Source organism: Carcharhinus amblyrhynchos, chromosome 2 (assembly GCF_965287045.1).
Source record: "Carcharhinus amblyrhynchos chromosome 2, sCarAmb.v2.hapA, whole genome shotgun sequence".
In the NCBI taxonomy this organism is placed as follows: Eukaryota; Metazoa; Chordata; class Chondrichthyes; order Carcharhiniformes; family Carcharhinidae; genus Carcharhinus; species Carcharhinus amblyrhynchos.
The window spans coordinates 22,086,982-22,113,375 of record NC_137325.1 but is presented as its reverse complement, the minus strand read 5'-3'; the positions used below and the strand labels follow the sequence as shown (position 1 = coordinate 22,113,375).

General features: G+C 44.1%; 1 protein-coding gene across 1 annotated transcript; it reads left to right on the top strand.

Annotated features, from left to right (window-relative positions):
* On the top strand, positions 1-24,063 carry LOC145360400 (uncharacterized). Its single transcript, XM_080215602.1, has 7 exons — positions 1-114; positions 11,084-11,178; positions 13,653-13,677; positions 15,810-15,914; positions 17,706-17,837; positions 21,911-22,028; positions 23,752-24,063. Exons 1-7 carry the CDS (start codon positions 68-70, stop codon positions 23,920-23,922), a joined length of 693 nt encoding a protein of 230 aa, XP_080071728.1. The 5' UTR covers positions 1-67; the 3' UTR covers positions 23,923-24,063.
* Positions 24,064-26,394: the final 2,331 nt, after the last annotated feature.

Below are 26,394 nucleotides of genomic sequence, written 5' to 3'. Positions count from 1 at the left end.
TGTGAGTCCAGTGGTGGAGTCAGGAGTGAAGCCAGCAGGGAAGCCATGAGTCAGGAGTCGGGGCGGAATGCCAATAATAGGCCCAGGAACTAAGCTACGAACAGAAGCTGGGAGGTGAGGATAGAAAGCAATACCAGAGGCAAGGCTAGCAGTGGGAGCAAGAAGTTTTTATTCCAATTCAATCAAGTCCAATTCAGAGTCTCAACAAGTTGAGACATTCCTGATCCAAGCTGAGAAGACAGGGCTCTCACCTCCTGTCTTGGGCTTGATCTACATGATCCAAGCTGATTGGAGTAGGCATAGCTCCTCCTCTGAGGCTTGATCTCATTTGCATCTTAGCCAAAAGGCCGAGATACCGCGTTAAAAAATTGCTTCAAATGAAGCTGAAATGTAACCTAATGACTTCAACCAAGTGCAACATGTCGATACTACACTTGATCTTAGCCAAGAGGTACTGATGGTGAAAGCAGGGTGCTGAGGGAAATGTCATGTGAAACAGGCAGACCACCGAAGAGAAGTCTGTCACAAATGATGTTAAAGTGAAACTGGCAGTGTTGAATGGATATATTGATACTATTAATGATGTTGAAGTGAGGCAATGTTAAGTGAGTCAACATTAAGTGAGGACTTCTTGCATATGTGGCCCTGACAGTCTCTTTGGGAACATGCAGAAGCACTCATTAACCAAAAGGGCTTTCATTCCTTCAATATACAGTTAGCTGGTTTGTGATCACCAAACCCCTCAGCTGTTTCCTGTTTCCTGGTCTCAGCCGCTCTCAGGTGTTTAGTTTATTTATTAGTGTCACAAGTAGGCTTAGATTAACACTGCAGTTAAGGTACTGTGAAAATCCCCTAGTTGCCCCACTCTGGTGCCTGTTCGGGTAAACTGAGGGAGAATTTAGCATCACCAATGCACCTAACCAGCATGTCTTTACGACTGTGGGAGGAAACCGGAGCACTTGGAGGAAACCTTCACAGACACTAGGAGAACTTGCAGATACCGCACAGAATGTGACCAAGTCGGGGATTGAATCCAGATTCCTGGTGCTGTGAGACAGCAGTGCTAACCACTGTGCCGCCATGCCACCTTGTTTACCTGCAGCGTTGCAAGGATGACTCCTGAGTGGCCGGAGCTATCCTTGGAAGACCTGCCTCGTGACACCGGTATGGAATCCACAAAATCCGGCAGAGTAGAGGGACAATACCTCCTGTGCCTCAACAAGAGCAGCAATAGAACAGACCATTGAACTGCTGAAGGTGAGGTTCCACTGCCTGAACTTTCTCCAGACCATCTACAGTGACCTGTGCACCCCACTCCCCCCCCCCACCCCCAAGGGAAATGGCTCCAGGCCCTTGGCTTGAGCAAGCCGATATGCACGAATCCTTCCATGTCACATACACTTCTGACTTGGAAGATCACAAATGCTTCACTTACACAGGTTCCAAATCTTGGAACACCTTGTTAATAACTCCAAGCGCACACATGCAAATAAGGGAATGTCTCAGGTGTTTATACTGTTCAGGCAACACTTTCTGTGGGGCAATAGGAGGTGAACCTTAGCTGCTGGCTTACCACTGGGTTTCCAATGCACAGACCCGCTAAAGGTTTGACAAACCGAGAAACCTTCCTCTCTCAGTAAATGCAGACTTTCCACTCCATCCAATGTACAGGAAAAATGGTGTGGTCATCATCCCCACCTCTGCCATCATTGATCTCTTATGTTCTTATGTTCTTATAAAGGCACATAAGAAATAGGAGCAGGGTTAGGCCATCTAGCCCTTCGAGCCTGCCCCGCCATTCAATAAGGTCGTGGCTGATCTGAAGTGGATCAGCTCCACTTTCCCACTTTCTCCCCATAACCCTTAATTCCCCTGTCAATCAGAAACCTATCTACCCGTGTCTTAAATATATTTAGCGAGGCAGCCTCCACCACTTCAACGGGCAGAGAATTCCAGAGATTCACCACCCTTTGAGTGAAGAAGTTCTTCCTCAACTCCGATCTAAACTGCATCCCCCCCCACCCTTACCTTGAGGCTGTGCCATCTAGTCCTGCTATCCTTTCTAAATGGGAAGAATCTCTCTACCTCTACCCTATCTATCCACTTCATTATCTTACACGTCTCTATAAGATCCCCCTCAGCCTTCTAAACTCCAACGAGTACAGACCCCGTCTATTCAGTCTCTCTTCATAGGCTAATCCCTTCATCTCTGGTATCAGCCTAGTGAACTTTCTCTGCACTCCCTCCAAGGCCAATATATCCTTACACAAGTGCGGCAACCAAAACTGCACACCTCCCTACTTTTATATTCTATCCCCCTCGCTATAAAGGCCAATATTCCATTCGCCTTCTTGATCACCTGCTGCACCTGCAGACTGGGTTTTTGCAATTCGTGCACAAGGACCCCCAGGTCCCTCTGCACTGTAGCATGCTGCAGCTTTTCGCCTTTTAAATAATAATCCCTCCTGCTATTATTTCTACCAAAGTGGATAACCTCACACTTGCTAACATTATACTCTGTCAGGTTCTCGCCCACTCACTCAGCCTATCCAGATTTCTCTGCAGACTTTCCACACCCTCCACACGATTTGCTTTTCCACTCATCTTTGTGTCACCAGCAAATTTCGTCACCCTACACTCAGCCGCCTCCTCCACATCGTCTATGTAAATGGTAAACAGTTGAGGCCCCAGCACCGATCCCTGCAGCACTCCACTAGTCACCAACTGCCAACCAGAATTGCACCCATTGATTCCAACTCTCCGCTTCCTAGTAGACAGCCAATCCTCTATGCACGCTAACATCTTACCCCCAACTCCGTGCACCCTAACCTTCTGCAGCAACCTTTTGTGAGGCACCTTATCAAACGCCTTTTGGAAAGCTAAAAACACCACATCCACCAGTTCCCCTCTGTCTACCGCACTAGTCACATCCTCATAGAAATCCAATAAATTTGTTAAACATGACTTCGCCTTAACGAATCCGTGCTGCATCTGCTCAATCAAACCATTCTTTTCTAGGTGCATCGTTATTTCTTCTTTGATGAAGGATTCTAGCATTTTTCCAACTACAGATGTTAAACTAACTGGCCTATAATTCCCTGCCTTTTGTCTGCTACCTTTTTTAAACAACAGCGTAACATTAGCCGTTTTCCAATCTTCCGGCACTTCCCTGGAGTCCAGTGAATTTTGATAAGTAATTTAAATAATTACTAAGGCATCCGATATCACCTCTGCCATTTCTTTCAGAACCCTAGGATGCATTCCATCCGGTCCCGGGGACTTGTCTACCTTCAGCCCCGTTAGTCTATCAAGCACTACCTTTCTAGTGACAGTAATCACATTAAGGCCCTCATCTCCTACCATCCTTCTATCTTTAATATCCAGCAAACTATTCGTGTCCTCCTCTGTGAAGACCGAGGCAAAAATCTTATTTAAAGCCTCAGCCATTTCCTCATTGCCCACCGCTAATTCCCCCCCTCATCCTCCAAGGGTCCAACATTCACTCTAGCCAGTCTCTTCTTCTTTATATATTTGTAAAAATATTTACTGTCATTTTTTATATTTAGAGCTAGTTTAGCTTCATACTCTATCTTTCCTTTCTTTATCACCTTCTTAGTCATTCTTTGTTGATTTTTAAATCTTTTCTAATCTTCTACTCGCCTGCTATTTTTAGCCACTCTGAACGCATCAGCTTTTAATTTAATACTCTCCTTTATTTCCTTAGATAACCATGGCTGGTTATCCCTTCTCCTACAGTCCTTCTTTACCATCGGAATATATTTCTGCTGAGCACCAAAAAAGATCTCCTTCACTGTTCCTCAGCCATCCTACCAACCAGTCTGCGTCCCCAATCTACACTCGCCAATTCCTCTCTCATCCTATCGTACTCCCCTCTGTTCAAACAGAGGACACAGGTTCGGGACCCTACTTGCTCATCCTCCATCTGCATCAGAAATTCAATCATTCTATGATCACTCGTCCCAAGCACATCCCTCACAAGAAGATCCCTAATTCTACCTGCCTTGTTACACAGTCATGATGTGGGTATGCCGGCGTTGGACTGGCGTAAACACAGTAAAAAGTCTGACAACACCAGGTTTTAGTCCAACCTATTTATTTGATAATATACTCGCAAGCTTTCGAGGGGTTACCCTCTTCGTCAGGTGAATGGAGAGTTCTGGCCTCAGACAGAGCATATAAAGCACAGACAGTTTAGAGATTACTGATTAAAATGCGAATCCTTACACCTAACCTGCTGTTCAAGACCTGAAGTGGCTGATAATGTGAGTGGTAGGAGCACTGATCACAGTTTAAAGAGATGTGTATTGTCTCCAGACAGTACAGTAAGTGAGGTTTTGCAAACCCAGGCAAGTCACGGGGGTTACAGATAGTGCGACATGAACCCAAGATCCCTGTTGAGACCGTCCTCATGTGTGCGGAACTTGGCTATCAGTCTCTGCTCAGCGACTCTGCGCTGTCGTGTGTTGTGAAGGCCGCCTTGGAGAATGCTTACCCGAAGGTCAGAGGCTGAATGCCCGTGACCACTGAAGTGTTCGCCAACAGGAAGGGAACAGTCTTGCCTGGTGACTGTCGAGCGATGTTCATTCATCCGTTGTCGTAGCGTCTGCATGGTCTCCCCAATGTACCATGCTTCGGGACATCCTTTCTTGCAACGTATCAGGTAGACAATGTTGGCCGAGTTGCAAGAGTATTTACCATGTACCTGGTGGATGGTATTCTCACGTGTGATGATGGTATCCATGTCGATGATCCGGCATGTCTTGCAGAGGTTGCTGTGACAGGGTTGTGTGGTATTGTGGTCACTGTTCTCCTGAAGGCTGGGTAGTTTGCTGCGAACAATGGTCTGTTTGAGGTTGTGTGGTTGTCTGAAAGCAAGAAGTGGGGGTGTGGGGATGGCCCTGGCGAGATGTTCGTCTTCATCAATGATATGTTGAAGACTCCGGAGAAGATGTCGTAGCTTCTCCGCTCCGGGGAAGTACTGGACGACGAAGGGAACTCTGTCCCCTGTGTCCCGTGTTTGTCTTCTGAGGAGATCGGTGCGGTTTTTCGCTGTGGCGCATCGAAACTGCCGATCTATGAGTCGAGCACCATATCCTGTTCTTACGAGGGCATCTTTCAGGGTCTGGAGGTGTCTGTCACGATCCTCCTCATCTGAGCAAATCCTGTGTATACGGAGGGCTTGTCCATAGGGAATGGCTTCTTTAACATGTTTAGGGTGGAAACTGGAGAAGTGGAGCATTGCGAGATTGTCTGTGGGCTTGCGGTACAGTGAGGTGCTGAGGTGACCGTCCTTAATGGAGATGCGTGTGTCCAAGAATGCAACTGATTCTGGGGAATAGTCCATGGTGAGTCTGATGGTGGGGTGGAATTTGTTGATATCATCATATAGTTGTTTCAGTGATTGTTCACCATGAGGCCAGAGGAAGAAAATGTCATCGATGTATCTAGTGTACAGCATCGGTTGAAGATTCTGTGCAGTGAAGAAGTCTTGTTCGAACCTGTGCATGAAGATGTTGGCATATTGAGGCGCAAATTTGGTCCCCATGGCTGTTCCATGTGTCTGGATGAAAAACTGGTCGTTGAAGGTGAAGACATTGTGGTCCAGGATAAAGCGGATGAGTTGTAAAATTGCATCTGGAAACTGGCAGTTGTCAGCATTGAGTACTGATGCAGTCGCAGCAATGCCATCGTCGTTACACAGTACCAGATCTAAGATAGCTCGCTCCCTCGTAGGTTCCGTCACACACTGTTCAAGGAAACTATCCCCACAGCATTCCAAGAACTCTTCCTCAAGCCCACCGCGTCCGACTTGGGTCATTCCAAATTAAAATCCCCCATAATTATCACTGTTCCATTTCTGCACACATCAATTATTTGCTTGTTTATAGCCCACCCCACCTCAAAGTTATTATTTGGGGGCCTATAGACCACACCCACCAGTGTCTTCCTCCCCTTACTATTCCTTATCTCCACCCACAACAATTCCACGTTTTGCTGTTTGGAGCCTATATCTTCTCTTACTACCACCCTGATATTATCCTTAATTAACAGAGCTACCCCACCCCCTTTTTCCTCCCATCTATCCTTCCTAAAAACCTGATACCCCTGGACATTCAGCTCCCAGTCCCTGTCACACTTCTGTAATGGCCACTAGATCATATCCATTTGTGCTGATTTGCACCATCAGCTCATTCACTTTGTTCCGAATGCTTCGTCATTCAGGTAAAGTGTCTTTATACCAGCCTTTATCTGGACGTTATTTGAAGGAACGCTACTAACATCTCTCATGCCCCCTACTCCTTTTATTAGTGGAACATCCTCAACATTTACCTGCACACGTACCCTCTCCTTTACTTTAGATTTTGTAATTTCCCCCACCCCTGCGCCCCCCCTCCCCCCAATTAGTTTAAAGCCCTATCTACAGTCCTAGTTATACGATTCACCAGGACTCTGGTCCCGGCACGGTTCAGACTAAGACCATCCCATCTGAACAGGTCCCACCTGCCCTAATACCGGTGCCAGTGCCCCATAAATTCAAACCCATTCCTCCCACACCAATCCCTGAGCCACACATTCATCTCTTTAATCCTATTTACCCTGCACCAATTTGCACGTGGTTCAGGTAGTAATCCAGAGATAACCACCTTGTCGGTTCTGCTTTTTGATTTGGTTCCCGGAATATCATACTCCCTCTGCAGATCCTTAGTTCCTATTTTGCCTATGTCGTTGGCAGCCACATGAACCACAACGACCAGATTCTCACCCTCCCACTCCAGGTTCCTCTGCAGCCCAGATGAGGCATCCTGGACCCGAGCACCAGGCAGACAACACACCCTTCTGTATCCTTTATCCTTGTCACAAAGGACAGTGTCTATGCCCCTAACTACACAATCCCCAATTACCACTACATTCCTCTTCTTCTGCTTTGACCTCTCCCTGCACCACTGTACCGTGGGCAGTTTGCTCGTCCACCTTGCAGCCCTCGTTCTTGTCTGCACTGGGAGCAAGATTCTCAAACCTGTTGTGCAGATTCAGAGGCTGAGGCTTTTGGGTCCCCCCCTCCTTCCTCCCCCACTCCCCTCCTTCCTCTCATCCTTCCTCCCCACACCCCCCTCCTTCCTCCCCACACCCCACTCCTTCCTCTGACCCTTCCTCCCCTCAGCAACACCCTCCTGTTCCTGACCCTCAGAGTTAGCCAGTCTAGGGGGTGTGAATCTCTCTTGTACCCATTATCCAGGTTACACTCCCTCTCCCTGATGAGCCTCAGTGTCTGAAGCTCAGAGTTCAGCTCGTCTACTTTGAGCTGGAGCTCTTCAAGCAACCAGCACTTACTACAGACATGGTCACTGGAAAGTACCTTGGGGTCCACCAGCTCCCACATCATGCAGAAACAGCACATCACCTGCCCCTCCATCTCAGTCTCCGAGTGAATTCTAAACCCAGTGAAGAATTTAAACTTACCTTGCCCTGTGAGCCAAAGCCCTTATAGGTCACTCTGCTTCCCTCTCACTCCGCTGCCCACTGTCTACTGCAACCTTCCTTTTATACTTTGCGCGGTAAAAAATCCCTTCCCACAAAACCCTGCAGCCCACTTCCTGTTTAACTTTTAAAGCTGTAATACCATTAAAAAGCCCACGAAAAACTTTACAAAGTCAATCGCTTACCTTTACTCTGTGTAACCTTCTCTCCGCTCACTCCAACGAACAATGAGAGGGCTTACCTGGTGAGTACTCTTTATATCTTAAAATCCCTTCCCACAAAACCCCGCGGCCCACTTCCTGTTTAACTTTTAAAGCTGTAATAGCGTTAAAAAGCCCGCAAAAAACTTTACAAAGTCAATCGCTTACCTTTACTCTGTGTAACCTTCTCTCCGCTCACTGCAACGAACAATGAACAATACCTCCGTCTGTCTGGAAACATCACAATAATACACTTTGAGAAGGGCACCTGGAGGGAGATCTGGGTGTCTCATCCACCTCTTGACTGGCCATCACTCTCTGAGTGCATGGCCACAGAGATGGACTGCAGCTCTGAGTGCATAGTCAGCCATTACTGAGTGTTTTGCTGGACCTACTTCTCCATGGTGGTTGCCAGTCTTCTCAAGGAGAAAGCCATGTGTGCTTGCAAACTGGACACATGGCAGAACCTATGACTCAAATGAACTCTGCCATTCACTTGAGATTGTGCATGAGCTCTAGAATCTTCATCAGATGTTTTCCAGCTGATCACTTCATCTCCAGCAGGGTTCTTGGCGCCATCTCCAGAGGCATCAGCCTGGTGCTTAGCATGGGCCTGATCTCCAATTGTCAGGAATCTCGGCTGTCATCTCCTCCACCAGTTGCTGCGACGTGTATATGATGTGCTCATCAGCCTTGAGCCCTAATGGTGAGCACGTTCTCACTGAGTTGACTGCCTCTGCATTGCTGGAGGGTGAAACAATGAGGCAGCGCATCCTCTGGAAATTCTGAAGTGTCATTCTCTGAGGTGCAGTGTTGTATTGCTGCCACCTATGATTAATTTCCCTCTTATAAATGAGGATCAATATAAAGAACACATGGAATTACATTCCTACTTCCCAGTGCTGTAACCACATATCTTCTGTAGGCCCAGTTCTTGGACTGCCAATGAGGGGTTGTCAAACATCTGCCTGACCCATTGCATGACTGGTTGGGCCCCTTGACTGTGGAAACCTAATTTCTAAATCTAATCTAATTACTGAATCTAAATCTATTAATTTGCTGTGTAATTGTATATGATTAGTGGTTCCGCCTCTGAGACAAAGTCCCACTTCCAATCCACCGCCAGGATTCTCAATGTAACTATAAGTTTCCGTCTGCAGAATTGAGGGTAATATATTAGACAGAAGGCAGAGAGTATGAATAAACTGGTTATTTCTAGGTTTGCAGGCTGAATCTAGAGGCATACGCAACAATTGGTGCTTGCGCCTCAGCTGGTAGAATCTACATCAATGCATTAGATGAGAGGACTGAGCTTAGTACATCCAGGTTGGCCGACAATGCAAAGTTAGGTGGGAAAGTAAATTGTAACGACTATAAAAAGAGTTTTCAGATAGATTACGTGAGTGGATAAGAACATGGCAGATGGAATGTAATACAGAGGAATGTGAAATTGTTCACCTTGGTAAGAAGATACTAAAGCTGAATATTTTTTACATGCAAAGGAATCAGGGTGTCCTTGTCAACAAATTATTCAGATGCTCCTATAAGTGAAGATCAACAGTAATTTGGAAAGCAAATAGTATGTCACTCCCTCTTACAAAGATTGAAATTAAGAAATCTGTGGATAGGTTTATGGACGAAAAGGGATTGGTTTAGATTAGTGGGTCAGTGTTTTTTTTTAAAAAACTGGTCGGCGCAACATCGTGGGCCGAAGGGCCTGTTCTGCGCTGTAATGTTCTATGTTCTATGTTCTATATCAAAAACATTTTTTACTTTGAACTCAAATTGGAAAATAATTAATTCTAAGATTTATTTTTGCTTAAGATAAATGTCGTAGAACTTCGCAAATGCTGAGGTAAGAAGGCTTTTTGGTTGCAGTTAAAGTGCTATAGTTCTGCCATGGCAATTTTTGAATTGTTTACTTATGTTTTACAAAACTATGATTTTTTTCAAGTGACATGCTCCAGAATGTTCTGCTTCTAGGGAATCCAGGCAGATCCTCCAGGAATTCTACCTTCAACTCAAACTGACCCCATAGGACCATATTACATAGGAGCAGAATTAGGCCACTCAGCCAATTGAGTCTGCTCTGCCATTCAATCATGGCTGATATTTTTTTCATCCTCATTCTCCTGCCTTTTCCCCATAACCCCTGATCCCCCTATTAATCAAGAACCTATCTATCTCTGTCTTAAAGACACTCAATGAACTGGTTGGCACAGCCTTCTGTGGCAAAGAGTTCCACAGATTCACCACTCTCTGGCTGAAGAAATTCCTTCTCATCTCTGTTTTAAAGGATCGTCCCTTTAGTCTGAGATTGTGCCCTACTAGTGGAAACACCCTCTCTACCTCCACTCTATCCAGGTCTCACAGTATTCTGTAGGTTTCAATAAAATCCCCTCTCATCCTTCTAAGCTCCAACAAGAACAGATCCAGAGTCCTCAACCATTCCTTATATGACAAGCGCTTCATTCCCTGAGGATTTTGTATTTATAAGCTGTTTCCCCAGCATTTGCTGGGGACTGCACCTGGAAGAGTCACGGAGATTAGTTGTAGATGGGCTGAAATGTATTGTGGGGCCAGCCACACCTCTGCAAATTGAAGAGGCTGGATTTTTTTAGGAGGTGGAGCCTATGTAATTGATTGCCCTGTGACCAATTCTGTTCATTTCGGGCCTTTTAAATTTCAAACCATCCCCCACCCCACCCCGTAACTCACAGCAGCACCAGATGCCAGGACTGAACATCCTTTATGCCCAGCACTGCTAATGTACAAATCTAAAGAAATCTATTATACAATATATTCTCCTCATTCGCATACAATAATAATGCACCTGCCCAAATTTTGACAGATGTTTAATGTGGTTGACATCATACATGATAGGTTTTTTTAAAATTAATTTTATGGGATGTGGGCGTCACTGGCAAATGGACAGCTTAGCATGGCCAACCCACCTGTGATGCAGAGGTGCTCACCACTGTACCGCCGTGCCACCAGACCCTAGTCAGATAATTAAGTCTTAAGAGCCACCGTTCATGAAAAAAATATAACCATAACCCGGTATAATGAAATCACACTTACAGGAAGAAGGTTTGCCTACCAGAGCATAAGTTGGGAACTCATAACACGGGTGGTTACTATGATTTTTGGCTTATTCAAATGAATCGTTGGAGAAGCAAAAATGCCATAGCCTGGAATGTCTTCATATGGTTTGTTGCGTAGTTAGGATGTCTGGTGGAATTAACGTCTGTAAAATCAACCTCTAGATGCGTGGAGTGACTTTTGTGTATGAGAATATTGATCATGCAAGATAAGTGGTTTATTTTTAATGTCAGGTTGTGGGATGACAATCTATTAATGTGTATGTCTTACCATCTCTACAGCACCACAGCGGCATCGTTGATATCAGAATTAACTGAAACTGAGGCTGCAGTGTTTGAACTTCCTCCGTGGCTAGCGCTCATTGAAGCTAAGAACAGTAAGTGGCATCATTTACCAAAATACCATTGAGTTGAAAACACACTGGGCGGAATCTGTGGTTTCAGCGAGAAAACCAACATGTAGCTCACCAGCCACACAGCTGAGTTTTCTCTCCAGATTCCCTGGCACTCTGTGCACAGAAAGTCTGGAGTTGTGGCTTCTGCCGTCATTCTAACGAGTGGGGCCTGATGGTGCCAGCAATGTGGCGGCACAGAGATTGGGACGCCATCTTTAAAGAGTATTTAAATACCCTCCATTCCCTCCTCTGACTGAAAATCCCCCATGATGTGGATGTGCCGGCGTTGGACTGGGGTAAACACAGTAAAAAGTCTGATAACACCAGGTTTTAGTCCAACCGATTTATTTGATAGTAAACGCACAAGCTTTCAAGGTTTCCTTCTTCGTCAGGTGAATGGAGAGTTCTGGCCTCAGGCAGAGCATATAAAGCACAGACAGTTTAGAGATTACTGATTAGAATGCGAATCTTTACACCTAACCTGCTGTTCAAGTCCTAAAGTGGCTGACAATGTGTGTGGAAGGAGCACTGATCACAGGTTAAAGAGATGTGTATTGTCTCCAGACAGCACAGTGAGTGAGGTTTTGCAAACCCAGGCAATACACATCTCTTTAACCTGTGATCAGTGCTCCTTCCACACACATTGTCAGCCACTTTAGGACTTGAACAGCAGGTTAGGTGTAAAGATTCGCATTCTAATCAGTAATCTCTAAACTGTCTGTGCTTTATATGCTCTGTCCGAGGCCAGAACTCTCCATTCACCTGACGAAGAGGGAAACCTCAAAAGCTTGTGCGTTTACTATCAAATAAATCGGTTGGACTAAAACCTGGTGTTGTCAGACTTTTTACTGTGAAAATCCCCCATCCATCCCTCCACTCCCCCTCCACTGGCCCTGAAAATTCCAGGCATTCAGTCCCTTTACACCAGAACCACATCAATCAATGTTCTTCTACTGGAATTGCAAGTTCATTTGGTAGGCATCTCAGTTATATAGGGCCAATGGCCACCTTTGCCATCACAGATGCATCCCAAGTGCCTGTCTGCCCCACACTGCTACAGATTCTGGCAACTAAGCATCACCAGAAGGAAGTTTCCAGGCACATCCTACAGATCTTAAGCAGTAGTTCCAGTTGTCCTAATGGACTGTACAAAGCTTCTTTAAAAAAAATCATGTCTGTGTTCTTTCATACTTATTTTGCACTCTATACACACAAAGGCCCAATTTAGCCTACCTCTCATTTGTCTTTTAGACCTAGTCTGGTTTAAACCTGTGTACCATTCACCATATGATGAGGTTACCTCCTCTTGGGAATATTCCTGAATAAGAACATAAGAACATAAGAACATAAGAAATAGGAGCAGAAGTAGGCCATCTGGCCCTTCGAGCCTGCCCCGCCATTCAATAAGATCATGGCTGATCTGTCGTGGCTCAGTTCCACTTTCCCGCCCTCTCCCCATAACCCTTAATCCCTTCTCTTATCAAAAACCCATCAACCCGCTTCTTAAAAATATTTAGCGAGGCAGCCTCCACCACTTCAACGGGCAGAGAATTCCAGAGATTCACCACCCTTTGAGTGAAGAAGTTCCTCCTCAACTCCGTTCTGAACCGCCCCCCCTTTATCTTGAGGCTGTGCCCCCTAGTCCTACTGTCTTTTTTGAGCGGGAAGAGTCTTTCCACCTCTATCCTATCCATCCCATTCATCATCTTATACGTCTCAATGAGATCTCCCCTCATTCTTCTAAACTCTAACGAGTACAAGCCTAGTTTATTCAGCCTCTCCTCATAGCTCAACCCCCTCAACTCCGGTATCAGCCTAGTAAACCTCCTCTGCACTCCCTCCAAGGCCAAAATATCCTTGCGCAGGTGCGGCGCCCAAAACTGCACACAGTACTCCAGCTGCGGCCTCACCAATGCCCTATACAGCTGCAGCAAGACCTCCCTACTTTTATATTCAATCCCCCTCGCTATGAAGGCCAGCATCCCATTCGCCTTCCTGACCACCTGCTGCACCTGCAGGCTGGGTTTTTGCGACTCATGCACAAGGACCCTGAGGTCCCTCTGCACCGTCGCCTGCTGCAGTTTTTCGCCACGTAAGTAATAGTCCTTCCTACCATTCTTCCTACCAAAGTGGACCACCTCACACTTGCCAACATTAAATTCCATTTGCCATTTCCTGGCCCATTCGCCCAGCCTATCTAGATCCTTCTGCAGACTCTCCACTTATCCATAACAGAATAAAGATCAGCCCACCATGCAGGGTATGTTTAAAGGATCTTAAAGGAGTTTGTTCCTAGGTTGTTTACCCCCTAAGTGAAAGCATATCTTATTTGTATGTGGATATTTGCATCCTTCAAAAATAAGCTCAAAGCCAGATATAGAAAGTAAGCTGACATTTCTTTCCATCTAGATTTCAGTTTTTAAAGTGTAATTTCCATTATATTTTTTCCAATTTAGCTACGGAACTACGCTTTCGGCAGAAGTAAGTGTTTATTTGTTGCTTGTATTATGTGTTTCAATGACTAAAATGTATCATCATAAATTATTCATTTTTGTAATTACAAATCAGTGCTATGGAGCATTGCTGATGACTCACTTTGTCCAGCAATTGGTGGTACTAGAATCAACAAAGAAGGAAGCCTTTCAGCCCACTGTATCAATGCTGACTTTCTACCAGAACAACCCAGCTAGTCCCAGCACTCTGCCTGTTTCCCATGATCCTGCAGTTTATTTCTCCTCAGGAGCTATCCAATCCCATTTTTTTCAGCAATGTCTTTTGGGTTCTAACCACTCGCACCACAGAATCATAGAATCTCTACAGTGTAGGAGAAGGCCATTAGGCCCATCAAGCCTGTATCTACTCTCTGACAGAGCATCGTACCAATGCCCTTTCCCCTAACCCTATGTATTTTCCCCAATAGTCCCCCATTTGGGATAACTAAGGGGCAGTTTCACATCACCAATCCACCTAACCCGCACATCTTTGGACTGTGGGAGAAAATTGGAGCACTTGGAGGAAACCCAAGCAGGTATGGGAAGAATGTGCAAACTCTACACAGGCAATCATCCAAGAGGGAATTGAACCCAGGTCCTTGGCACTATGAAGCTTTAATGCTAACCATTGTGTTACCGTGTTTTAAAATGTTTTCCCTCTTGTCAGCTGAGACTGGTGTTCTGTGGTTCCTGACCCTTCCGCCCAATGGGAACAATTTCTTCCAATCTACTCTGCCCAGATCGCCAGTTTGAACACTTTTATCAAATCTCCTGGAGAGCTGCCAGCCAATTTCTGAGGCAGAGTGAGGGGTGGAAGTCCCTTCTCCAGTTAGTTAATGGACATTGAAGTTTAAATGGTTGCAAGACGGTCACTAAATCTTCAGATGGCCTTGTCCATTGTAAAAATCCTGTCCCACTCTCTTTGTTCCTGCACCCCTTCAGAATTCTGTCCTTTCTTTATACATTGAGAATTGGTGCAGACTCAATGGGCTATATGGTCTCTTTCTGCACTGTAGGATTGCATAGACTCAATGCATTCCCTCCTTGTTCTGACCAAAAGTATAATTTCACATTTCTCTGCATTAAATTTAATCTGCCTGGTCCACCGGCCTACCTCTGTCTTCTTGAGGTTTGACACTATTCTCCTCACAGTTTACAATACTCTCAAGTATTGTAGCCTGTACACACAAGTCCGAGTCATTAATAAGCATCAAGTAAAGCAATGGTTCCAGTGTTGATACCTGGAGACCCTCACTGTGTGCCTTACTTGGGTGAACAGGCACCAGAGTGGTGACTAGAGGAATTTCATAGTAACTTCATTGCCGTGTTAATGTAAGCCTTACTTGTGACTAATAAATAAACTTTAACTTTTTCAAAAACATCTATTCACCAGTATTTTCTGTTTCCTGTCACTCAGCTAACCTAATCTCCATGCTGCGACTGTTCCTTTTACTCCATGGACTTCAACTTTGTATCAAGTCTATTATGGTGGCATGGTAGCACAGTGGTTAGTGCCAGTGACCCAGGTTTGATTCCCAGCTTGGGTCACTGTCTGTGCGGAGTCTGCACATTCTCTCCGTGTCTGCGTGGGCTTCCTCCAGGTGCCCTGGTTTCCTCCCACAGTCCGAAAGGTGTGCTGGTTAGGTGTAATGGCCGTGCTAAATTCACCCTCAGTGGGCAGAATTTTACCAGCATGTCTGCCTGAGGTTTGTACAATCCCGCCTGAGGCCAATGGAAAATACCATTCTCTGAGCCTCACCCACCCTCGGAATCGCGGTGGGTATGCCAGTAAAATTCCGGCCAGCGTATCCTTGCTGGAGTGTGGCAACTGGCGGATTTTCATAGTAACTTCATTGCAGTGTTAATGTATGCCAATTGTGACACTAATAAATAAGCTTTAAACTTTTATCAAACTAAATTATAAAGGCTAGGATAGTCCTAGATTTGTTGCTTGGAAGAATGGATCACGTAACAAGGGGTTTTAGAAAGCTGTTCCCATAGAAAGAACTCCCAGTTTAAGACACATTCCTTAGATTCCTTAGAAGGGAGTTCAGGAAAGTGAGGTGGGGTGCAAACAAATATTCATATTTTTGATTTACTGAATTCATTTTTTTTGTTTAGATTAAGAGAGAGCAAGAATACCATTCAAACCTTGAAAGCAACATTTACAAATTTGCAGAAAACCATGGCCAAACTGACTCAGAGAAGAATATTGTTGAAGAAGGAGTGAGTACAATACAGATATCTGCACACTGCATTCCTACATAACCTGCAAACATGATATCCCAAATCGGTCAAATCAGAATAAAACCCCCTTTACCCTGTTCGAGCTCGCTGTCTGAAGCCCAACCTAAGAACAATGGGCGGAATTTGCTGGCATGTCTGCCCGAGGTTCGGACGTTCCTGCCTGAGGCCTACGGAGAATGCCGTTCTCCAAACCCACCCATCCCAACCCCGGGGCGGGTGTGCCGGTAAAATTCTGGTCCATGGCTTTGATTGCACCAGTATGATATTTCTCCATTTCCCAAATGTTATATTTGAGGAATCTCTAACTGAATTGTCTGTTTCTATCAAAATTGTGAGGAATTTTGCGTTAGGAAGCTGAACTCATTAAAAATCTGGGTGGTACTAAAAGTCCAATTATTAATGACGGGATTCAAACCCAGGCCTCAAAGGTAAATGAGCCTACACACGACCTCATCACAGTACTTATATGACCAAAAACTGTTGTATTTGAAGATTTGGGTGTCATGGTAGCACCGTGATTAGCATTACTGCTTCACAGCTCCAGCGACCTGGGTTCAATTCCCGGCTTGGGTCACTGTCAGTGTGAAGTTTGCTCATTCCCCTCGTGTCTGCATGGGTTTCCTCCGGGTGCTCTGGTTTCCTCCCACAGTCCAAAGATGTGCGGGTTAGGTTGATTAGTGATTAGTGTCTGAGATGCGTAGGTTAGAGGGATTAGTGGGTAAATGTGTAGGGATGTGGGGGTAGGGCCTGGGTGGGATTGCGGCCAGTGCAGACTCAATGGGCCAGATGGCTTCTTTCTGCACTGTAGGGTTTCTATGATTCTATAACAGTTCTAGCTTAGTGGCAGGTTTCCAGCAAGTCCATGGTTACATGTATTTTCGAAAGACCAGGATTTAGTAAGCATTTGAGTTCTCAATCAGGAAATGGAATTCAGAATCATAAAAATGTAAAAAAAAAGTTGCATATATTAATGAATAGAATAGGAAATATATTGAATACTATGCATCTCAGTGGTAGCACTGTTGCCTCTAAGTCAAAAGGTTCCTGACCCCAGAAACCTGAACAGAAAATATAGTTGAACACTCTGGTGCAGTAGCAGGAGAGTGCTGCACTGCCTGAAGTGCTGGTGTGTGGCAACTAGAGGATTTCACGGTAACTTCATTACAGTGTTAATGTAAGCCTACTTGTGACAATAATAAATAAATTTTTAAAAAACTTTAAACTTTAACTTTACTGAGCTGCGGTGCCGGTCTCAATTTTTGCATTCAAATCCTGGAGTGGGACCCTAATTTGTATACGTATTTGCAAGTAATCTCCCACTTGTTTTGGGAGGAGAGCTGCAGGCCTGTTTGCAACTATTTGCAAAACACAGTAGGAGGGCCTTGGGCAGCCGAGGGGCAGATCCTGTTACCAAGCAGCTGCAACACAGGCCAGGTTAAAAATCAAGCTCTCCCAGAAAATTCTGATCCATTCTGCCAGCAGGGACAAACAAATCACTTCCATTCTGGAAGGGGAAACACTTTGATACACAGGCCGGGATTCTCCAATCTCGTCTATAGTTGGGATTCTTCGGTCCCGCTGCAACGAATAGAGATTCGGCCGATCGCCAAATTCTCCTTTCCTCGCTGGCCTCAGTGGCGGGGCGTATGACATCAGAGAATCCCAGCCACTCTCTCACTAGATTGTCATCCTTAATGTTGTTTAATGTTTTAGAATTAGGTTCATTGAAGAACTCAGGACTAACCTAAATCTCTTCCCATTTTTAAATAGAAACCGGACTATCAGAATGGGCGCCATTCTCCAACTCCTCGATATTAGCCCTGAAGTAGACTTTGGAACAATGCTTGATTCGATCGACCATGACACAAAGGTTTTAGAACCACCTAAACATCCACCCCTCTGGTAAGCACTCTTCTCATATGGACTGTTAATATTAACTGAAGTGTGGAGATCCCGGCATTGGACTGGGGTACGGTAAGAGGTCTCACAATACCAGGTTAAAGTCCAACAGGTTTATTTGGAATCACAAGCTTTCGGAGTGCTGCTCCTTCATCAGGTGAGTGGAGAGGTAGGTTTCACAAACATGGCACATATAGACAAAGACACAATGATAATGGTTGGAATGTGAGTATTTACAGGCAATCAAGTCTTTACAGATACAGACAGTGCGAGTGGAGAGAGGGATGATCACAGGTTAAAGAGGTGTGAATTGTCTCAAGCCAGGACAGTTGATAGGATTTTGCAAGCCCAGGCCAAATGGTGGGGGGTTACATCTGGTGTGACATGAACCCAAGATTCCGGTCATCCTAATGCGTGTGGCATTTGGCCATCATTGATCGCATCCCAACCATTGTCTTGCAATTGTGTCTTTGTCTATATATGCTGTGTCTGTGAAACCTACCTCTCCACTCACCTGATGAAGGAGCAGTGAAAATAAACCTGTTGGACTTTAACCTGGTGTTGTGAACCTTCTTAAAATTAACTGAGGAACTCTTCTAAAAATAGTTTCATTTGCAGATTGTTACAAATTTTCAAAGTTAAGCCAATCATTTTTAACTCTGTAAGTAAGCAGCAACCTAGCAATTGACTCATGTCATGGACCAGGATTTTTTTGTTTTTAAAGTGGAAACTCCTAATTTTGGGCTGTTTTGGGGCACTTTGCCATTCTCTGAAAGTTTGAGAAATAGAAATGGCCGGTATGATTTCACACACTGAGACCCTGCCTTCAGAACTGTGCCTACTGGAGAGAGAATGTAATCTGCTTCTGCCCAATCTCCACCCTTCAGATTACAACCATGATAAGGTAGCGGTGCTTTTGGGCACAGGTCCTCAGTGGGTGTCACTCCCGCACTGCAGTTTTGCACATTTAGAGGTAGTTTACAAAATTTGTTGAAAATGTAAAAGGAAATCTCAATAATGAAATAACGGATGTTCCCTCAGAAAAATTGCTAGCTCCTGTGTTGTTAGGGGCTGGATAGTGAGGATGTACAAAAGGAAAGGATGGAAGCCAGAAGAGTGCAGCTCTCTCCAGGCAAACAATCTGTGACTCTGGACTATCGACCACCCGAGATCCACTGACCTTGCAAGACACAAATGGATATTTCCTTTAGGCAGGGTCTGAGAAATCCCCCTGACCCCATTAGAGAAACATGTTGGGCCCTAATTTGCAGCCTCGTCCATCAAGACACTGCCTTGTTGGCAGCTCCCAATCATAGAACCCCTAAAATGCAGAAGGAGGCCATTCTGCCCATCAAGTCCACACCAACTCTCTCTGACAGAGTACCTTACATGGTGGCACAATGGTTAGCACTGCTGCCTCACAGCACCAAGTACCTGGGTTCGATTCCCAGCTTGGGTAAGTGTCTGCGTGGAGTTTGCACATTCTCCCCGTGTCTGTGTGGGTTTCCTCCAGGTGCTCCAGTTTCCTCCCCATAGTCCAAGGATGTACAGATTAGGTGAATTGGTGATGATAAATTCTCCCTGAGTGTACCGGAAAAGGTGCCAGACTGTGGTAACGAAGGGATTTTCGTAGTAACTTCATTGCAGTGTGAATGTAAGCCTACTTCTGACTAATAAATGAACTTTAACTTTCTACCCAGGCCCTTTTCCCCCACCATATCGCCTAACCCCACACATTTTACCATGGCTAATCCATCTAATCTACACATCTTTGGACACTAAGGGGTAATTTAGCATGGCCAATCCACCTAAGCTGCATATCTTTGGACTGTGGGAGGAAACTGGAACACCTGGAGGAAACCCATGCAGACACGAGGAGGATGTGCAAATTCCATACAGAGGTAACCCATGCAGACATGGGGAGGTACCAAGAGCACGTTTATGCATTTTATACATTAGCATGCTTCATTAGTTATACCCATCGGTCAGCAACTCATTTGTGCAGTTCATTGTGCTCAGGCACATCTCAAAGTTCCTTCGTTTCCACGCCTGGCTCATAATATCTCAGAATCCTGTTGGGGTCTTGTGTACACCACGGTTCCATGATTTCCTTATTACAGGTCAGCCACAATCTATACGGATGCTGATACATTCTCACTGACATGATGAAACAGTAACATACGTGTCCACTCCTTTCAGGCTACAGGTGCAGGGCACAGGCTCAGCTGGGCTAATTATAAGCATGAGATAAGTTCAAATTGTCCCAATTAATTGCTGAGAGCCCTCTGGAGATACCAGACTGTTAATCAGATGCTTCCTCCTGTAAGATTTTGGCATCGGTGGTCACAAAGGGGATTAATTTTAAGAAGATTATCTTTGGTGAATCAGAAGATGTGGCTGGGTAATAGCAGGAGGCCAATTCTGTTGGTGCTCCATCATAATACCATTCTGAACCTGAAAGCTCGATTCCAATGTTTCTGTCTTCTACAATCTCTCTGGTGTAATTGCCCAAACGTTCTGGAACTTCCTCTTGATGTCTACTCTCGGGCTGATGGTGGCCAATTCTCTTCCCATTTCAGCTCCTTGTCTCCGGGTGTGTGCTCTTTTGAAAAAAACGCAAAGATTTGGACATGAGACAGACTAATCCTCAATTAGATTAGGTTGATTGGCCATGCCAGATTGACCCTTAGTGACAGGAGGATTAGCAAGGTAAATACGTGGGGTTATAGGGGTAGGGCCTGGGTGAGATTGTTGTCAGTACAGGCTCGATGGGCTCGAATGGTTGCCTTCTGCACTGTAGGGTAAAATTCAATGGCTGTAAAATTAATTTCCACTGGTTTTGCTGCTACAAAGGCCCAGAAAGTAAAAGATGATGACCGAGTCATAGCCAATCATTTTCCCATTGTGATGGTCCTCATGCACGAGTGTTATGCCTGCACTAGAAGCATGCTGAGTGGGCAGATGATATCATTCAGGGTCTAACACTGATTGCATATTCAACTTGGCATTCTGGACTTTGCCAGTCCTTGTTGAATAAAGGATTAATCGCTATTGCGCCAAAAGCTAATATAATCAGTGATATCAGATCACACAAAACAGGAACTTAGAGACAGAGGCTTCTGGAAGAATCTCATGCTTTTTTATCCCAGTATAGTGAATAAATGTTTGTAAATTCCTGGATACCAGATTTCCAGTGTTGTCTCATTTTGTACAGGGCAGGATTTCAGTGAAATGCCACACTTGGTGAAGGAGCAGCGCTCTGAAAGCTCATGGTTCCAAATAAACCTGTGGATTTTAACCTGGTTTTGTGAGACTCCTTACTGTGCCCACCTCAGTCCACACAGGTATCTCCAGCTCATGTCAGAACTTTGAATTAGGTACAGGAACTAAAGAGCTTTATCTTCCATGCCTTTACCTCTCCAAGCATCATTTCCATTATTGTTTATGAGAACCTTGATCTTTACTTTGGCATTGGGCATTCCCAGATTATGCACCCCCCTTCTTTCATTGCTTCTCTGCATTCAAGTGCAGATCCATATTTTCTTCTCTGGCTTTCTCTCTTCCTGTCTCTTCCCCTTCACGTCCCCTGGGTCACTAAGGTACTTATGTCTATTTAAATTGTCACAGTCTTCATCCTAACAGTGCAGACACAATCAAGAGTGACATTTCATTGAAATCCTGCCCTGGATACGAAATGAGAACCTTTCTCCCATCAGGGAAATGTGCTCATGGGTTTTTAAGGTTGATGCAAACAATGTTAATGTCTGACCAATTGAGAAGAGATTATATAGCTTTGGAGGTTTACAACAGAGCTATCATCCACATAGTCAGCCTCGATACCATTCAATAACTAAAGGTCTATGCTATGTGGCAGCATTAATTTATTTACTCTTTCCTAACAGATAATAAACTAAATACCATACTCTATTAATATTATCAAATATTATCACATCAAACTTCTGATTTTGTATGGATAATTTTGACTTCAAGTTCAATTTATTTTTCTTGTAAGAGTTCAAATACAAACTACATCAAGACCTTTGTAAATGTATCTCCAACCATCTGTGTTTTTGCAGGTTCACTATACTGATGAATGAATCATTAGAATTTGGCATCCCAGAAGAAACCAATCCCCTATTACAGAAACTTGCATTTTTTCACCACTTCACTGCAAGCTCTGTACCTTCTGCTGAGGTAAGTTAGAGTCATGGGGGTGGAATTTTTCAGTCCCGCCCATCACTAGAGTCATAGAACAAGAACATGCAAAGGTTCGTTGACCTTGGGCAGAATGTTCTGGTCTTGAGGCGAGTACAGCAGGAAAATCATGCCCATAGAGTCATTGGCTGGAATGTTATGTCCATTCATGCCGAAGTATTTTCCCATCCCACTGTAGTGAATGGAGATGTGGCTGGGTGCCAAATTCTCCAACCTCGCTACGGCAGGAGCATGGCGTGAACAACCGCTAAGAATGTGCCCATAGAGTTTTCTAGCATGTTCTAAGTCATAAACAGAGAATGTGAGAAAACCCATGTAGTATATTGAAACTTACTTGTTCAGAGACTGCCATATACACGTACCAGCAGAGGGAGTCTGCTAGGAAGGGATAATAGAAGATCATTGTTTAACAGCTCATCTTACTCTAAATGCCTCTGTCCAAAAATTCTAGAACTCAGCTTTCCAATTTTCCCGCATCATATCTGGTCTTCCTATTTCTAACATCTTAGAATGTTAAAATCCCTCATGGTTCGGTATCTGACAAAAAAGGATGTGAGAACGAGTTAAAAGGAAATTAAAGGAGGGGAGGTTCGGGGACTGATGGCTTCTCACCAGGCCTCCCCTTATGGAAAATGAGTGGGAGAAAGGTAATTGGAGGACTAAGGGTGAGGTAGATATCAGCGGAGACAAGTGGAAAGAAGAATATTAAGATTATCAGGTAATTAAACCAGAAGAAATGAGCAAATGATGGGAATGAGTTGGGATGGCAATAAGAAGGACAGAGAGTAGTTGTCAGATGAAGGAGTAAGTGACCCAATAGAAACAAAGAAGTGGGAGGAGGATGTGTAATTGGGGGCAGCTAAGAAGAGAACTACTAAAGGCCTATTTGCATTGAAAATGTAGTCAACAGCCATATTGTGTGTCTCTATTCCCCAGTGTACCACCTTGCACCTACCTCCTACCTAAAAAAGAGAGAAGACTGAGAAAAGCAAAAAAGGCTTGGGTAAGAAGAGTAGTGATTAGATATAGAAGTAGAACCAGGTCAACACAAAAGATGTCAAAGAATGAGGAGAATCCATATTCTCCAACTTTCTTGAACCTAAAGTTTATTAGTGTCACAAGTAGGCTTATATTAACACTGCAATGAAGTTACTGTGAAAATCCCCCAGTTGCCACACTCTGGCACCTGTTTAGTTACACTTAGGGAGAATTTAACATGGCCAATGCATCTAACCAGCGTGTCTTTAGGACTGTGGGAAGAAACTGGAGCGCCTGGAGGAAACCTACGCAGATACGTGAAAAATGTGCAGAGTCTGCACAGATAGTGACCCAAGCCGGGAATCGAACCCAGATCCCTGGTGCTGTGAGGCATCAGTGTTAACCACTGTACCACCATGCTGCTCACAATGTCACTGTGCCACCTATCTGCATATGCTTTCTGCCAATTAGCTCCATTATTAATTCTTACATCTTAATTTATAATGGAAACTTAATGACACTCTCCAATAATCCTGCTCCCTCCGCCCACTTCCTCCACAAACACACCACAGAAGCTGGAAATTAATGAGGCAAATAAAAATAATGATAGAATCCTTGAGTTTAAAATAGGTCTGAATGATTGTGTGTGTATCTTTCTGTATTTGAGTGTGCATGTATGTGTAATAGAGAGTGTTAACCGCTTTCTTTGTACTTTTCCATTCAGGAAAAGCTATGTCTTTTGGCAGTCTCCCTTCCGGCACACCAGCTCCTCAAGCTCGCAGTTCAGGATGCTCTCCTCTTTATCGTGCAGTGTATTTTCAAGTGCTCCTCGAAACATGTGAAGCAGTGGTTCCAGTACAGGAAGTTGCCCTTTACCCTCATTTGTGGACAATAGAACAGAGCACACTTTGGCTGAAGCAGACCCAGATTATCGAGCACACCAATAAGTTTGGAAAAGTACACCTTTCCACTGTTTCTGCAGTTTCACATGGGGTGGGGTGGCTAGTGGTGGAGGAGCCTTTAGCATTAGCTGTGCTTGTACCATATTCTTGAATTGAAAATAAAGTCTGACTTGCCATTGGAAAGGTTTCTTTTGTTTACTGTTTGAAGAGGGGAATACTTTTACCCGTGAGTACTTGGTTTCTCAGCAACAACGGATTTAACTCGTCTGTCCTCAGTAAAAGTTTTAAAGTTTAATGTTTGTTTATTATTGTCACAAAAGGCACAGTGGTTAGCACTGCTGCCTCACAGTACCAGGGACCCAGGTTCAATTCCGGCCATGGGTCACTGTCAATAATCTTACAGATAAATCACAACCACCAGATTCAGCAGTTCACAAGTCTTCATCTAGGAGGGTGCAGATACTCGCAATCACCTCATGTGACAACCTTAGCCTTCAGGAAGAACTGCTTTTCCGTGAGGGCAAGGAAGCCCTCACATGTCATCTGGCATGTTATCCAAAGCAGCCATGATACCGACCAGCTATATGTCCCCCATGTGAACTCTTGCAAACTGCAAAATTAAACCTCTTCCAATGAGTACTATTAACAAACTATTTCCCAAAGGGAGCTGGGAAAACAATTGCAAGCACTGAGTCTTTATTCATATCGGAATTCCTGATCTTTCACCATGTCCATGAAATGTCACTCAATTTCACCTCCATTTTATTACTGAGTTTTGCCCCGCCCTCCATTTTTGGAGGCATTATTTCCAAATCGCTGCCAAAATTTCTAGAAAGACTCTTGATTTAAATATTATAGTTTTCAATTGACCTTGCCAGAGCCCTTCACCCAAATCTGCCATATGAAATAGGATGGTTGCTGAAGTAACGCAGCAACACATCCTCATTATGTGATTTATTCACCCTCTGCCTAAAATATCTAAAGTACCCATGTAGAGTGTCTTCATGTTTGTGATATAAGCATTGTTGGCTAGGCTAGCATTTATTTTCCATCCTGAGTTGTCCTGCTTTGATGTCCAAAGATGTGCAGATTAAGTGGATTGACTATGCTAAATTACCCCCTTAGTGTCCCAAAATGTGTGGGTTAGGGGAATTAGCGGGGTAAATGCATGGGGTTATGGGGTGGAGCAGGGGTTGGGCCTGGGTAAGATGCTCTGTCAGAAAGTTGATATAGACCCGTTGGGCCAAATGGCTTCTTTCTGCACTGTAAGGATTCTATGGTTCCATGATGCAATTGAATGGCTTTCAATGCTACATCAGAGTCAATCAAGTTGCCATGCAACTGAAGTCAAATAGAGACTAGACGAGGTAACAATGATAGTCTTTCTTCTCTAAAGGATATTAGTGAACTGATTATTTTAACAGCAACGCTAATAGCATTTTAACCATTCTTATCAATACTTGCTGCCAAACATCAAATATTTGAAGGACAAATCAATAGAAGATACATTAATACATAAATCCTTTTGAAGCTTCGTGGATTAATTGTTATTTTGTTCTTCCTTTAACAAAAAGGGAAGAATCATAAAAATCTTTTCAATAATTCCGAGGCAAATGGCTACAAGCTACGTTGTTGAGAGGGAATTAACAGATCACCTCATTAAAACACAAACATGTCTCATTAAAAATTAAATCTCTCATTTTTCCTGTTTATCTGACAAATCCTTTGTAAAAATCTCGCAGGAACACTTCTCTATTTGCATTATCAGATGATGGCTGATAAGCCAACCTGTGGGGTTTTTTTATTTGGACACATTTTTCACTCTGCTTGCAACAAAATTTCATGTTGGTGATAATTTTTCAGCATAATTAGAAACAGGTAAGCACATAAATTTTTTGTACAACATATTCAGTGTCTGCTAATCATTGCTTCTTTTGTTAGACAATTACATTTAATCCACATGCACTTTCTGAAATCTATGTCTATTTCCTCAAGTAAAATAAAGCCAGTGATCCTGTATCTGTGGAGTCTGCGCATTCTCCCCCGTGTCTCATGGATTCCCTCCGGTTTCCTCCCTCAGTCTGAAAGATGTGCTGGTGAGGTGCATAGGCCATACTAAATTTTCCCTCAGTGTACCCAAATAGGTGCTGGAGTGCGGCAACTTGGGGATTTTCACAGTAACTTCATTGCAATGTTAATGTAAGCCTGCTTGTGACACATATATATGTCATGCTATGTCATAATTAAAGTTCTCCATTCTTGGCAACATGTAAACCTCTACCTTCCCTAGTGACCTCTAAGTATCTCCATTACCCAATCTCACCTCTATTTTAATGAAAGACTTATTGAAGGCTGGGGAACTCTATAGTGGAAGAATTAATTTCAAATTGCTGCAAATATTTTCAGAAAGAACTCTCATTTAAAAATTAGAATTACATACTTGCTTCTCTACATCCTTCCTGTGG